A 16,317-nucleotide genomic window follows, 5' to 3' on the forward strand; every position below is an offset into this window, starting at 1 on the left:
CTCTAGATGATGCTCTATATCAGAGGGTACAGCCTGTCGATTCTGACAGTGATGATGGTGATGCCTTTGAAGATGAACAGCCAAATAGTCCCCGTTCATCTACCACATCTACCATTATCAGGGTGGCTGCCAGGAAGAGACCGAGGACGGATCGGCAAGCCTCCAAAGTGGGTGGAGTTCTCCAGGAGCTCCAAACTATGCAGACCGGGCTGCAACAGGGTCAGATGGTACATGAGGAAGACATGCAGCGGAGGTGGTTGGACCATGAGCGCAAGCGTGAAGAAGAAGCTCGCAAATTAGAGGAGGAGCTCCATAGGAGCAGAGTTGAGCATGAAGAGGCGATGGAGGAGAGGCGGCTGAAGGCTCTTCATGAGGCTCAGCTCAGGGACGTGGAGGTGAGAACGAAGCTCGCGCTCACGCTCAGCGGCTGCAGCAGGACAATATGCAGTATATGGCTGCTATTCTTGCGCAAATTAAGAACACATAATTAAATTAATGTACAGTTGTTCTCATCTAGTTTGCAGAAGTCCCTCACGTTTCTTCCCCTTCAGAAGATTTCCACTGCAACTGTGATACAAGTTATGTTCTATGTGTGTATGTTTTATGTGATAACAACAATAGCCAGTAGACAGTGTGTCTGCATGGTTCCTCATTTCCATTCGTTTATTTTGTGCTACTGTGAATAGTCATGCCACATCAATCGATACTGCTTGATAGTGCTCAATCCTGCGTGTAATTGTTGAAGAAATTGATTGAACATCTAATGAATGTCCTTCTTCATTAATTTTTCAATGTCCTACTTGGGAGAAGAGGGAGAGAGGTAGTTCTAGTTCTAGTTCTTGTACAACACCTGCATCTCCAAATTGTAAGGGTTTGTGGATGGGCATGAAAGTTCCCTCTGAAGCTCTGAAGCTCCGCCGCTTCCCGACAGAAAGCACAAGCTCCTAATTTCATACAGAAAGTGTTCCAACCCCCTTTCTGTGGGACAGACAATTACATCACCAACAATACCCTCCAACACAGCTAGTCCATCGTGAATCATTCCATATACCAACGCTGTACGTGTCAGCCAAGTCCTCCATAGTGTGCACATGGGTCATCCGGTGGAGAATTACAGAATTTTTCTTTCCAAGCAAGTTCGGGCTCTCCGCCGTCTCAGTGACAGAAATAAAGAAAATACAGTGTGAGGAAAGCCGCGTTCTGCGTGTCCGCCTTCTCCGCGGCGTTGAAAAGAAACAAGAACGATTTGCAGTGCAGGCAACACACATACACACACACACAGTGACTGGCTGGAAAAATGCAAAATACAATGGTTTTGATCACGCCAGCGACAATAATTTTACTAATACTAATCATTGACGTGGCGGAATGCGTGTTTCGACATATCTAGCCAACAAAGACCTAATGTCAGCAGCACTGTCATTGTCCGCAGGCACTTGCAGATCACCGGGCACACGGCATTCTTCTGGAATCCAAGATTCCTCAAATGGGCACTGGCAGCGTTCGCAAACATTATGCAATACTGCCGCAGCCAGGGCAATTCTTCGAGCGAATACCGGATCCCGGATAAAACTGTGTATCAGTATGCCCCATCGTCCCTTCAGCCGGCCAATCGCATTCTCCACTACCCGCCTGGTGCGGATACAGCAATAGTTGAATGCAGATTGCCTAGGTGACAGGTGGCCATTGTCATCATAACACTTCATCAGCGTCGGATTCAGCGCAAACGCAGAGTCTGCAACCAGGAATGGCCTAACTCGCTTTCCTAAAACACTGACAGAGGATGTGGATGGGAGCAACGTGTCTTCATTGATCAAACGCTGCAAAGTCGATGAATTCCATGTGAAGGCATTTCCCATTCTGCCTGCACAGCCTGCGTCAATAAACGTGATGACACCACGTGCATCAACGCACAGGAGTAGGACTATGGCTGGGTAGTTCTTGTAACAGACGTATGCATCTCCATACTGTAAGGGTTTGTGGATGTGCATAAAAGTTCCGTCCAAAGCTCCGCTGCATCCCGGCAGAAAGCACAAGCTTCTAAAATCCAGCTCCCTTCCTGTCGGAAAGACAATGACATCACTAACAATACTCTCGAACACAGCTAGTCCATCGTGAATCATTCCATGAACAGTTGAGGTACCAAGGCTGTATGTATCGGCCAAGTCCTCCATAGTGTTCCCATGGGCCATCCAGTGGAGAAATACTGCCATCCGCTTGTATCCTGGAATGGCTTCTCTCATCCGAGTACTCTGTTTTCCCAATCGGTGTCCCACGATGTCATAACGCTGATAAAACGTTGTTTTGTTCACACGGAATTTCTTCATGTATTTCCTGTCCTCATAGTCAGGAAACTGCAAACCTTTCCGTCTCCACATTCCCAAAACTTTCGTCTCCCACAGACCTTCAATTCGGCATGAATTCTCCTCGTGAGCTGACCAAAAACCGGCGCTTCATGGGAAACAAGGAAGCAAGCACGTACAATCCCGCTAGATCCATGTGATGTGGCCTGCAGTTGAAGAAGCGAACGGCAGGTCTGCGCTTCTTTCTAGATGACCGAATTCCAGACAGAGGACATATTAGCATGTCAATAGGGACATGGTGAAGCTGTTCATATGCAATCGCTCGATCGGGAAGCAATTGCCCAAGGCCGCGCCACAAAAGCAAAAGGAAGAGCCGAAGCATGCGTGCTTCCATCGCAGGGCGTAATATTCTTCACCTACAAAAGCGAAATAATGATGACCACAAAACTAAAACTGAGAACTGTTTGGTCTTCCTCGAGGCTGGCTGGTACATGGTGTGGAAACTACAGAACTGCCCAAGATTTTTTTATTTTGAATCTACTCGCATGCCGTTATTTTTTTGCCCATGGACTGCTAAAAATGTTGCTGATTGTTGGCAAAACGATGTGTTCGATGTGTGTGTGAATCGACTTGTGCAGCAAGTCGACGTCACAGAAAGACGCGAGTGTGAAACGGCTATAACAGATGTGAACAAGAAAAAAATACTAAAGGACTATACACCAGGCAAACACTCAAGGCTGACTTGCGTTGGGTTTCGATACTCTAGAACTAAACAGGGAAACACTGCTGAGATCCAGCCTATTCAAATACCCGAGTAGCGCCATGGATATCCGATCCAATGGTAGGTGCAGTGTGCACAAACTCGTCAGCACCAAACCAGCAATGAGCAAATACAAGCAGTCAAGCATGTCTATAGATGGCAATGGTGTCACCATGATGTCACCAAGATGTCACAATGATGTCACAATGATGCCACAAACCTTTCGCAAGACGTCGTCACTCTGCAGGTGGCGTAGACGCATGAATTCATCCTGCAGAAGAACAAAAGCAAACACGCAAAGAATGAGATTCTAACGTCACAGCCGACATGTCCTGTACTGTAACATAGTAGTAGTTCCACAATAATTCAACAGTGCTCACACACACAATAATTCAACAGTGCTCTCACACACAATAATTCAACAGTGCTCTCACACACAATAATTCAACAGTAATCACGCACACAATAATTCAACAGTGCTCACACACACAATAATTCAACAGTGCTCACACACACAATAATTCAACAGTGCTCTCACACACAATAATTCAACAGTGCTCTCACACACAATAATTCAACAGTGCTCTCACACACAATAATTCAACAGTGCTCTCACACACAATAATTCAACAGTGCTCACACACACAATAATTCAACAGTGCTCACACACACAATAATTCAACAGTGCTCACACACACAATAATTCAACAGTGCTCACACACACAATAATTCAACAGTGCTCACACACACAATAATTCAACAGTGCTCACACACACAATAATTCAACAGTGCTCACACACACAATAATTCAACAGTGCTCACACACACAATAATTCAACAGTGCTCACACACACACAATAATTCAACAGTGCTCACACACACAATAATTCAACAGTGCTCACACACACAATAATTCAACAGTGCTCACACACACAATAATTCAACAGTGCTCACACACACGATAATTCAACAGTGCTCACACACACAATAATTCAACAGTGCTCACACACACAATAATTCAACAGTGCTCACACACACAATAATTCAACAGTGCTCACACACACAATAATTCAACAGTGCTCACACACACAATAATTCAACAGTGCTCACACACACAATAATTCAACAGTGCTCACACACACAATAATTCAACAGTGCTCACACACACAATAATTCAACAGTGCACACACACACAATAATTCAACAGTGCTCACACACACAATAATTCAACAGTGCTCACACACAGCACCACAAACGGTTCCTATGCCACAGTGATTGGGTAGGAAGAGCTACTTCGAAGTAGTGCTTCACATACATCCGGGACTCGTAGCATCTTGGGACACAACACGAGACTACAGTACCCGAAACCATGTGCATTATATTTTGTCCGCCGGATTAGCAAGGTCTATGAGAGCCACAGTCTACAGTAGCGTCGGTCGCCGAAGAACTGGTGTGCAGTTCAGGGCTGCATACGCAGAAAAGATACCAACCAGAGATCTCAACAGAAGCTCACCTGCATGAACTTCACAGAGAAGTTCTCGTGTATACGCTGCACAGTCAAGCAATTGCGATAGCCCCATAGCCAATACACCCACAGGTTGAGAAAGATGGCACGCAGCTCGTACTCCTGTATAGCAAACAAGAGAAACCAACGAAAAAGGATACAGTTCAGGTTACATATGGGAATCTTTCCGAAAAGGATTGCACCGCACTGTACAGCATGTACCTACCCCCATACTAAACATGTGCATGTTCTCCCCACTCTCTGAACATATTCTATTACACATGACTAAAAATGATGCGAGCTTTAACACTGGTCCATTACTAGTAACCTGGACACAAGCTGTCAATAATAGAAGGAAAGGAAAGAAAAAAGCACATACAATTCGATGGTGTTGCTGTTCTTTTCGGTGGGCATTGTACTTAGAGTTGTAGATGAGTGCACCACATACATGTACGACAAACATGTAGTGCGCTAGTGCTGATTTACTGCAAGTGAACTTTACAGGCCTCATGGCACAAACACGTGCTGCTGCATACATCACACTCCGAATTGTAACTACTCCCTAAAGAGACGGAAAACCAGCGTAATTACGGGAAGCATTGGGTTCGCAGGCTTGACGTGAACATGGGCAATACTAAGGCAGGCCAGCAGTATTTCTTGTTGTTAATTGGTTTATACCCGGTACTTCAAGTACTGGTAGGGGCCCTGGCCAATGCATTCAGCACTGTATGAAACATGAAAGACGTGCATGTGCATGTGCATACAACAATTGAATACAGCAAGGCTACAAATGTTCGGCCTGTTCAAATTCCGGCCTCCCAGGGCTAAAACACATTTCGGTCGCATTAATTAAACTTTCAGCCCGTACTCCTGCTGATTGTATACACCGTCACACTGAACCTTGCAAAGGAAAATTTCAGCTGCAACAAATTTTCGGCCAGATATGACCACGCCGAAAATAACCGAAAATAAATATGCGCTGAATATTTGTTGACTTGCAGTAACCATTAGAAACCCTGCTACGACGCAGCACAGTACAGCCATACTTTTAAGTATCATTACCGCTGCTCACCTGCCGTTCCGGACTGGACACCGATGTAGCTTGCGTGAATGCATTATCACTGGTCAGCCATGATGGGTGCAGCACCTGCAATCACAAGATGACGGTCAAATTAATTTGCATGAGAAGTGACAGCACGTGAGTTGGTCTCAACCAGAGTCTCAATGTGAAGATTAATGACGTAATGTTGTGCCGGTGCACTTTAATATCAACAGATAATGAATTTTATATCAACAGATAATGAATTGTGTAAGCAGTCAAGGCAAGTTGTGATGTGGTGTGGTATATTTCTAGCATGTGCATGTACAACCAACACATTCTTGGACAGGATAGGCCCCAAGCCTGCAAGCGGCAAGTACACAAAAAGCACGCATGTGTGTGTTTATGTGATTAACAGCCCCTACGCACACCCAATATCCACTCACATGTAAGCGCACATGCTCACGTGTGCGTACACACACACACACACACACACACACACACACACACACGGGCGTGCACACACAGACATACACAGTAGCACACTTAGGCATACCATGGTGCAGGCTTTCAGTAGGAAGCTCTCTGTCACACTGCCCCAGCTAGGTGGTTGTGGAATATCCGCACCAACTTTCACACAGCCCTGGTCCAAATCTGCAACAATCAGCTCCGGCTGAAAGTCCCAACAGAAAATCCCGACAAAAAAAAAGATTAGGAGCAATTGCACACTAGTATGATGCAGCACGGTACATTTATGCTACACGCTGACCAAGGAGTGCCGGTGAAATCAGCCAGATCCGCCTTGCATTCGGGGATCAACTTGCTATCCAACTTAGGAGTCACGAGGTAAAAAGAAAAAAAGGGAAGCAGTGGCCTGAGTAGTGTGTTGATATTGACACCTGCAAGTGACATGATGCAGTGCACATGGTCAATGTCATTGTAATGTACCACATCATCACCTAGTGTATAGCGCATTGGAAGTGCTTAGGATTTCCCAACTGTTGATCAAAGAAGGTGATCGCTAAGTACTTTTCGCTTTTTTGTACCACTCATTGCTAACAAACAAAAAGTAATTGTGGAATGAAAGCAAACACACACACACACACACACACACACACACACACACACACACACACACACACACACACACACACACACACACACACACACACACACGATGCATACCTCTGCTGATTCAGGTAACGGGACATCGGCAAGACGGCCCATGATGAACGGAGTTGGTGCAGCCATGAAGTCGTCCATCGTTGCCGGTAGAACTGGAATCAGTGGATAGCTACAGTAGGCGTGCACACAGAAAAGCAATACGCATACACACATGAGCATACCAGTAATAGCAACTGAATATTGATCACTTTACATGACTGTATTCCATCTGTGTAGAGATCTTTTTTACGCAAACCTACGCCGAATCCAATGACAGGTCTGAGAGCACTGAGTAAATCACATAAAGTTCAGAAGAGAGAGAGAGAGAGAGAGAGAGAGAGAGAGAGAGAGAGAGAGAGAGAGAGAGAGAGAGAGAGAGAGAGAGAGAGAGAGAGAGAGAGAGAGAGAGAGAGAGAGAGAGAGAAGGGGGGGGGGGAGAGGGAGAGAGAGAGAGGGAAGGAGAGAGAGGGAAGGAGAGAGAGGGAAGGAGAGAGAGGTAGATAGATAGACATGTGTAGAGACAGAGAGAAAGAGAAGAGTGTGTATGTGTGTGAACAATACATTACCTGAATTTCAGGGGATAGAGCAAGCTGAGCATGGCACTGCTCGCAGCTTGAAGATGGGATACATGTGATGACAAAAACACAATCTTGTTCTCAGCTAACAAAGCTGCCACCAAGCGCAGGACATTACGAATGCCTGCAGAAAGGCGAGACGAACACCGGAAGAAAAGTCAGCACACAATACAGAAACACTGAAGAAATACAGTAATTCCACAGACACACCGACCTACTGACATACTGATACAGCGCTTTGCACACACACTGGAACACACAAGAACACACATACATACACACACACATACACACACACACATACAAACACACATGCACACACACACACACACACACACACACACGCACGCGCGCGCGCACACACACACACACACACACACATACACACACACATATACACACATACACACACGTACACACACACATGTCATACCTAGCAGCTGGAAGAGTAGCAGGACGCTTCCATCGGCAAAGGGCGGTGACCAGTCATCGTGACATGCCACTGATAGTGTGTGACCAGACACTAACTGATACTGCAGTGCTGGCACTGGTCTGGTCCTGGGCGGCACAACTAAGCTGTATGCTATCTGCGACACCAGTTGAGGCAGGACCATCGGCTGCGTCACCAATGTACAGTACATGGAACATAGCAGAGTCTGCAGTACAGAGACGGACACATGTAAATGTACATATCGGTCATAACAACAAATTTGAGAAATTCCGGGAAAACCCTGGTGACTTTGATGATGTGTGGTGATGGCTGCACCATTTATACCTTTTCTTGCTATTCTCAACTTTTTACAAGTAAATGTTTCCGTCTTGAATATGTTTTTACAGTACATCAACAAATGCTGAAAATAATGGCCATCACAATAAGCAGTACCACAAGCATACATTCTGTGACTATTACACCAAACAATGGGCCGGCCTCTGGCACCTTTACCCATTTCTCCCCCCCCCCCCCCCCCCCCTCTCTCTCTCTCTCTCTATCTATCTCTCTCTCTCTCTCAACACATCAGGGGACTAAAAAATGGTCGCCTTAAGCAAGCAGCTCAGCCTGAATACCGTAGTTCCGCTCATATAAGCCCATGGGCTAATATACGAAATAATGCATTTTCCGGGGAAAAAAATTAGTAATAATGGTTCGTTTTTTAGCCCTGGGCCTATATTCGAATTTTGAAGGCAGCTGGCACGCGAAAAGTACAAGTCCGTGCGCGGCTGTCCGCCTACCGTAGGTACCGGTACTGGTAATGTAGTCTGCACTGACATGCTGTACTATTGGTTCCGTAACGGTGTTTGGGTCTGTTTATTAGCCCATGGGCCTATAAACGGAGGTGGGCTTATATCCGGATATAGGCCCATGGGCTTATATGCGCGGAACTACGGTAGGCGCTGATCTAGAGATGTGATGATCACTAGGCTGGTGCAGTGAGCACAGTACCAGCTTACCCGGAAGGCACCGTACAGGGGATGCCGTGACAGCACGCACAGGCATTTCGGTACGTAGGACGAGACGACATCGACGTCAGCAGCCAGTGTGTCGCCACCCAAACCGTTGGAAGTGGACGAGATGGTTGACTGATGCGAGACAGTGTCACCTACGGTGTCCAGGTGCTCATAGTAGGTCAGCACAGCGCAATAGGAAAACTTGCCATTGACATCGGTCAGCGTGAATACAAAGAAGGTTGGATCGCTGGGTTCATGTGACACTGTCCAACCCTGCGGATGACACAGCTGCACAGGACAACACCAACACCAACATAGATGGAATAAGAAGGGGGAGGGGGGGGGGGGGGGAGGAGGAAGAGCGAAGGGAAATACTAGAGCTGCCCTTGCACTTCCATGTCTTGTTGCAACAGGGGAATGAAATGAACAAATCAACTACGACATATCAATGTAAGGTAAGACCCTAGTAAACTTGATGAATACAACACCACACTCAATGCGTGAACTAACTACAGGTGATAACTCGTAAGTTTTACACATTTCAATTTCTGGTGCATTTCGCACTGGTCCATAGAAAAGACTCTGGCTCAAGTATGGTGTAGATTGACATGTTCTAGGAAGAGTACAGATTATATCCTGAGGCCATAGCAGTGCTGATACATTGTACCCTGAGGCCATAGCAGTGCTGATACATTGTACCCTGAGGCCATGGCAGTGCTGATACATTGTACCCTGAGGCCATAGCAGTGCTGATACATTGTACCCTGAGGCCATAGCAGTGCTGATACATGTACTAGTGTTTGTGGTTTTATCACTTCAAGCAAAATCCTGGTGTGGGTTTGGGACCTGGTGTGGGTATGGGACCTGGTGTGGGTATGGGACATGGTGCAGGTATGGGACATGGTGTGGGTATGGGACCTGGTGTAGGACCCGGTGTAGGTATGGGACCTGGTGTGGGTATGGGACCTGGTGCAGGTATGGGACATGGTGTGGGTATGGGACCTGGTGTAGGTATGGCACGTGGTGTAGGTATGACACGTGGTGTGGGTATGGGACCTGGTGCAGGTATGGGACCTGGTGTGGGTATGGGACCTGGTGCAGGTATGGGACCTGGTGTGGGTATGGGACCTGGTGTAGGTATGGCACGTGGTGTAGGTATGACACGTGGTGTACGTATGAGACCTGGTGCAGGTATGGGACATGGTGTGGGTATGGGACCTGGTGTGGGTATGGGACCTGGTGTAGGTATGGCACATGGTGTAGGTATGGGACCTGGTGTGGGTATGGGACCCGGTATGGGACCTGGTGTGGGTATGAGATCTGGTGTGGGTATGGGACCTGGTGTGGATATTGGACCTGGTGTGGGTATGGGACCTGGTGTGGATATTGGACCCGGTGTAGGTATGGGACCCGGTATGGGTATGGGACCTGGTGTGGGTATGGGATCTGGTGTGGGTATGGGACCTGGTGTGGATATGGGACCTGGTGTGGGTATGGGACCTGGTGTGGATATTGGACCCGGTGTAGGTATGGGACCCGGTGTAGGTATGGGACCCGGTGTGGGTTTGGGACCTGGTGTGGGTATGGTACCCGGTGTGGGTATGGGACCCGGTGTGGGTGTGGGACCTGATGTGGGTATGGAACATGGTGTGGGTATGGGACCTGGTGTGGGTATGGAATATGGTGTGGGTATGGGACCTGGTGTGGGTATGGGACCTGGTGTGGGTATGGGACCCGGTATGGGTATGGGACCTGGTGTGGGTATGGGATCTGGTGTGGGTATGGGACCTGGTGTGGATATTGGACCTGGTGTGGGTATGGGACCTGGTGTGGGTATGGGACCTGGTGTGGGTATGGGACCTGGTGTGGATATTGGACCCGGTGTAGGTATGGGACCCGGTGTAGGTATGGGACCTGGTGCAGGTATGGGACCTGGTGTGGGTATGGGACCCGGTGTGGGTATGGGACCTGGTGTGGGTTTGGGACCTGGTGTGGGTATGGTACCCGGTGTGGGTGTGGGACCCGGTGTGGGTGTGGGTGTGGGACCTGATATGGGCATGGGACCTGGTGTGGGTTTGGGACCTGGTGTGGGTATGGGAGCTGGTGTGGGTATGGGACCCGGTGTGGGTATGGGACCCGGTGTGGGTGTGGGACCTGGTGTGGGTGTGGGACCTGGTGTGGGTATGGGACCTGGTGTGGGTATGGGATCTGGTGTGGGTATGGGACCTGGTGTGGATATTGGACCTGGTGTGGGTATGGGACCTGGTGTGGGTATGGGACCTGGTGTGGGTATGGGACCTGGTGTGGGTATGGGACCTGGTGTGGATATTGGACCCGGTGTAGGTATGGGACCCGGTGTAGGTATGGGACCCGGTGCAGGTATGGGACTTGGTGTGGGTATGGGACCCGGTGTGGGTATGGGACCTGGTGTGGGTTTGGGACCTGGTGTGGGTATGGTACCCGGTGTGGGTATGGGACCCGGTGTGGGTGTGGGACCTGATGTGGGTATGGAACATGGTGTGGGTATGGGACCTGGTGTGGGTTTGGGACCTGGTGTGGGTATGGGACCCGGTATGGGTATGGGACCTGGTGTGGGTATGGGATCTGGTGTGGGTATGGGACCTGGTGTGGATATTGGACCTGGTGTGGATATTGGACCTGGTGTGGATATTGGACCCGGTGTAGGTATGGGACCTGGTGTGGGTATGGGACCCGGTGTGGGTATGGGACCTCAGGCGCGTACGCAGGGGGGGGGGGGTTTCCCGTTGCCCGGAAACCCCCCAAATGTTCCAAACGAGCAACGCCAGTTTTGGGCATTTTTTGGTAGGGCGCATGATCGATCTGGCAAGAATGCCAAACTTCAAAAGATCGTAACTCAGTCAAATCTCGCTCAAATCCAACGATCCAAATATCCAGGTCGAATAGAAAACTCTCAGCTGTCGGTTGGAACAATTTGCGAAGCGCTGCGCGAGCAATGTATCGTGATATAAATTATTCGTAAGTTGAGCCGCGATCTCGACAATTTCAAAAGCGCGCAGTGCGACTTGAGTATCGAGAATTTGAGATTTTCGTCGCACTGATTTGCTCAAATTTGCAGGGACTTCACATGTGATATTTTCAAGAGTACACAGCAAAAAACTCTGCGATCAAGAAAAACGAAATCGCTGGAGCAGGACGCGTTTGGGCCTGTTTGGGGCCTTTTTCGAACCGTCGCTGCACTCTACCGCTATAGCGCTGGATATGTACATGACTGTACTGTGTCCTGGCTATCATGGTCGACCTCATTCTGTCCCTAGTACCTTTCTACTTCCAGGAAGCCCAAGATAATGAAGATTGAGTGAGTAGAACTGAAGTTATGATCCAAACAACACAAAAAATGCATAATTTTGAAAATTTCCTAGGGCTCTTTAGAAAGGGTTTAAGTTAATTAAAACTTAAAACTCATTGTTTGGGATTCGGTTGGAAACCCCCCTAGAGATGACCCTGCGTACGCGCCTGGACCTGGTGTAGGTTTGGGACCTGGTGTGGGTATGGTACCCGGTGTGGGTATGGGACCCGGTGTGGGTGTGGGACCTGATGTGGGCATGGGACCTGGTGTGGGTATGGGACCTGGTGTGGGTTTGGGACCTGGTGTGGGTATGGGAGCTGGTGTGGGTATGGGACCCGGTGTGGGTATGGGACCCGGTGTGGGTGTGGGACCTGGTGTGGGTGTGGGACCCGGTGTGGGTATGGGACCCGGTGTGGGTATGGGACCTGGTGTGGGTATGGGACCTGGTGTGGGTATGGGACCTGGTGTGGGTATGGGACCTGGCGTGGGTATGGGAGCTGGTGTGGGTATGGGACCTGGTGTGGGTATGGGACCTGGTGTGGGTATGGGACCTGGTGTGGGTGAGGATGTGGGTATGGCCATATGGGACCTGGTGAGGGTGTGGCAGGTAGTATGGATACGGGACCCAACATTACTAGTACAGTCAGACCTCGCTTAACCGCACACATCTGTTTTCCACAAAAATATCTGGATAGGCAAGGGAACCAGATAACCGAACACCGGTTATGTTGGATCCATCACTTATGCTGTAAATCTGTAACCAGCTATTTTCTTCCGGATGGCGAGGGATCCGGATAAAAGAGGACCGGATAAGCGAGGTCTGACTATAATTTACTACCTGAATGTCTTACTTGTGTGCATTAGTTCATCAACTCACCACTTCAAGGCCACCAGGAAATGGGCAGTCATCAATATCCTCAGCAGGAAAACGCTGTAGCACTACCGGCGACACATGGGACTCGACAGAATCTACACATGCATGTGCACATACACACACTTACACACACATACACACACACATGCACAAACATACCCATACACACATGCACATGCACACACACACATGCACACATACACACATACACAAACATACACACATGCACATACACACACACACACACACACACACACACACACAGGCACACAACAGAACAAATATACAGTGAGAGAAAGACAAAGATAGTAGAGTGAGGCAACAAGTCGCCAACGTGTGCAGGCTGATGGTACAACGTTGTGGGAACACAACGTCAGTTACAGCTTGGAACACCAGACCAGACTTGTTTTTGATGCTTGGCATTGTGTGATGGGGCTATTCGAGGATCTCATCATGGAGGATGGGGGTTCAAAAGTCAGGCTGAAGCTGGTAACAGATAGCCACCACAGATACCGCAAAGTCTTGTATAAAAGCCACGGCTTATACGACTTTTTTGGAGAAATGTCATAGACTTCTATGTGAGACAGGCTTCTACACAAAGACAGGCCTATGTGTGAATGGTGCACCCGGTGCACACAACTGACCCCGATTCACTTCGCTACGTACGTCACGAGTTCACACGCACATGCCGCTTTTAAAACAAACATGCAACAGTTTGACTTCAGACAGTGGCTGTAGTGTAGCATGTAGGATCTAGGAGTGAGCGTAGGGTCGTGTTTTCAAGCCGCTGCTACTATACAAGGGCGGTTTATGTGCTATTTGATGTTTCCAAAAATGTGTGGCTTCTATTCAAGTGCAGCTTTTATATAAGACTTTACGGTACGTTGCTTACAGCTGAAGAGAATATATATGCAGGTAATCATTGGGCCCCTGACTAAATATTGAAGGGGTCATGCATGTCTCCCTTCCCCAAAAGCTAGAGTAGTTAGGGTAAAAAAATTCCGAAATGCCATAGGAACAGACAGAAAATGATTCCTTCTGGAGGCAGATGTGTGGTAAAATACAATCCCCGCAGTAAAGTAACAGTTCTAAGCCTAAAAATACTGCTGGTCTGCATCGCCTCTAATTTTCGTCCCCTGTTGCTTTTCTAAAAGTATAGGCACAGTCTACCATAGAAGCTGAAGGCCCGAGTCGTACCAAAACATAAATAAACCCAGAGTTATAACAGAGATAACACAGTACACTACATTCAGGTGGCGAATCTTCTTTGGTGAGCTTTGTTTGCGGGAGATCCAGTGGTTCCAGTATCTTCCCTTGTTGCATGCGGCGTGTACTGTGAAAGTGACAGCACCCGAACCCTCCACGTCATTCTACACTACAGGCCACCAAGACCATCTATGCTGGGGCTGGATCAGGAGTTCATTAGGTGACATGTCATGTGTCCTTACCGGGTACCGTTTATCACCTCATCAAGTTCAAGGAATTTATTATCACATCCGATGATTTGGGGGCCACTGATTTGAATTATAATACTTATTAGCTGTTGTCTGAGTGTTGAGTTAGTTGCAGGTTACAAAACGTGGCTGTGCAGCTGTAGCTAGCTGTCCAGTCTTCACCGGGCCACCCCACCTCACTCATGTATCACTGAGTACGACTCTACTACGAGTACATGTACTTGCACTTGCATTACAAATACCCATCGAAGACACTCAAGAAATAATCATTCCCCACATCTTACATTTAGAAGATCTGACGTTCGTACAGCGTCATGTACTAGTAACTGATGTATTGTTACTTCAACATGCCCACTTTCTCACACTCTGACTGCCACGGAGGCAGGTGGCATTCAGCTGCTCTAGGGAGGCTACAGCTGAGAAAACATCTTGTGAGCAACATCTTACAATGTGTATGGAGGACATCTGCCCCTTGAATCCCACGATAATAATTATGATCAGCAGAAAGCTTGAGAACTATTTTGAGATGTTACACTTGTGTAAGCCTGGTGTTGTATCAATCAACAAAACACTTCTAGGCTTTGATTACCTGGGATCGCTTCAGAAGTTGCTGTTTTGACGCCAATAACAGCAAAATAGTCCACGAGACTGTCCTCCATTCCACACTCCAAGACCAGCTGACTTTATCATCCGATACAATAAACAAAAGACTACTATACAATAACTCTCTTTCAATCAAAGCGATTGACAGGCTCCCCACTAGGGGCAAATACTGAATACACAAGGCAGCTATTTGAGGCTCTTCACTGATTTACATCTGGAAGCAAGTGCATGCCATCCATTCCAAGATACACACCAATCCAGAACGACGGACATACATGTAATAATGTTTTGTACATGTTGACAATACGACAGCTGAAAACAAAAATTCAAAGGGAAAATACACGACGTCAGTGCAAACCGTACTGCACTGTACGCTGATCATGCTGGGAACAGGTTGCCTCCCCCTGCACTGCACTGGGCCTGGCTGCAGGCCTGCACTGGCTGCAGTCCCTGCACACGTAGCACTGCCACTGCACTAGCCGTACATGTAGAGTGAGTAGTGGCGTAGATCTCTACATGATGCACTGTACTCAGTGGTACCATGCTTGCAGATCTATGACTATGCCTATGGCCGGGCTATGGCATCAAGAGTTCATGTCACGTTATTGGGGGGTTATGAACTCTTGATGGCATGAAGTATGACTCTGGGTATCCAAGAGTACAATGGGGGGGGTTATGTACTCTTGGTATAACTACATGACTGTATTACCATTGTCTTGACTCTTGAGGGTTCTTGGTCACGACATGGAACTAACTAACTTCTAGCCAGGTCAAATTAGTAGAGGGGAGGCCCGGGAGATGGCGACTGGCGAGTATATACCGGTACATGTAAATAGTTACAGTCAGACCTCGCATAACCACACACATAAATTATGATTGTTTTCCACAAAAATATCCGGATGGGCGAGGGAGCCTGATAATCAAGCACACATACTCGTAACTGTATGTATGCATGACATTTTATGCTGTAAATTTCTTCCGGAGGACAACGGATATCCGGATAAAAGAGGACTGGATAAGCGAGGTCTGACTACATGTACCCCGTATCCCATTTTTTTCATTTTCCAAAATAATTGTCTTGCCATGCAAAAGGATGTTTTGACTCTTTTGAGTACACCAAACATCACGTGACCCTGTACGACAAATGTCCAGAGTCATGAGCATGCAAAATGCAACGTACGGGGCGAACCCTGCCCCCCCCCCCCCTCCCCCTCCTTTGGCTATAACCCTGCTAAACCTGCATTATGTAACCCTGATCTACCCGTCA

The 16,317-nt window shown here is 47.9% G+C and overlaps 2 protein-coding genes across 4 annotated transcripts in view; one reads left to right on the plus strand and one right to left on the minus strand.

The window, feature by feature from the left end:
- The window catches only part of LOC135826033 (myotubularin-related protein 13-like), a 68,884-nt gene extending 53,499 nt beyond the window's left edge, over positions 1–15,385 (minus strand). The window contains exons 1-10 of one of the 3 annotated variants that reach the window (XM_065338678.1): positions 15,037–15,383; positions 12,997–13,088; positions 8,795–9,079; positions 7,779–8,001; positions 7,337–7,469; positions 6,792–6,900; positions 6,163–6,279; positions 5,640–5,714; positions 4,577–4,690; positions 3,284–3,334 (exon numbers count right to left, since the gene is read on the minus strand). In XM_065338678.1, the coding sequence (XP_065194750.1) occupies positions 3,284–3,334; positions 4,577–4,690; positions 5,640–5,714; positions 6,163–6,279; positions 6,792–6,900; positions 7,337–7,469; positions 7,779–8,001; positions 8,795–9,079; positions 12,997–13,088; positions 15,037–15,106 (1,269 nt within the window). In that variant the 5' untranslated portion in view covers positions 15,107–15,383. Of the gene's footprint in view, positions 1–3,283; positions 3,335–4,576; positions 4,691–5,639; positions 5,715–6,162; positions 6,280–6,791; positions 6,901–7,336; positions 7,470–7,778; positions 8,002–8,794; positions 9,080–12,996; positions 13,089–15,036 lie in introns of all 3 variants that reach the window. The other 2 variants (XM_065338670.1, XM_065338687.1) reach the window with 2 other exon arrangements.
- LOC135806723 (fibroin heavy chain-like) lies at positions 9,649–12,777 on the plus strand. Its single transcript, XM_065320949.1, has 2 exons — positions 9,649–11,512; positions 12,302–12,777. Exons 1-2 carry the CDS (start codon positions 9,649–9,651, stop codon positions 12,775–12,777), a joined length of 2,340 nt encoding a protein of 779 aa, XP_065177021.1.
- Positions 15,386–16,317: the final 932 nt, after the last annotated feature.

The sequence above is a fragment of the Sycon ciliatum genome, chromosome 1 (assembly GCF_964019385.1).
Source record: "Sycon ciliatum chromosome 1, ocSycCili1.1, whole genome shotgun sequence".
NCBI classification, from domain to species: domain Eukaryota; kingdom Metazoa; phylum Porifera; class Calcarea; order Leucosolenida; family Sycettidae; genus Sycon; species Sycon ciliatum.

Coding starts and splice junctions, on each gene's coding strand:
- LOC135806723 (XM_065320949.1), top strand. CDS start 9,649: ATGGGACCTGGTGTGGGTATGGGACATGGTGCAGGTATGGGACATGGT. Junction 11,513..12,301: donor GGGTATGGGACCCGGTGTGG/GTATGGGACCTC, acceptor GACCTGGTGTAG/GTTTGGGACCTGGTGTGGGT.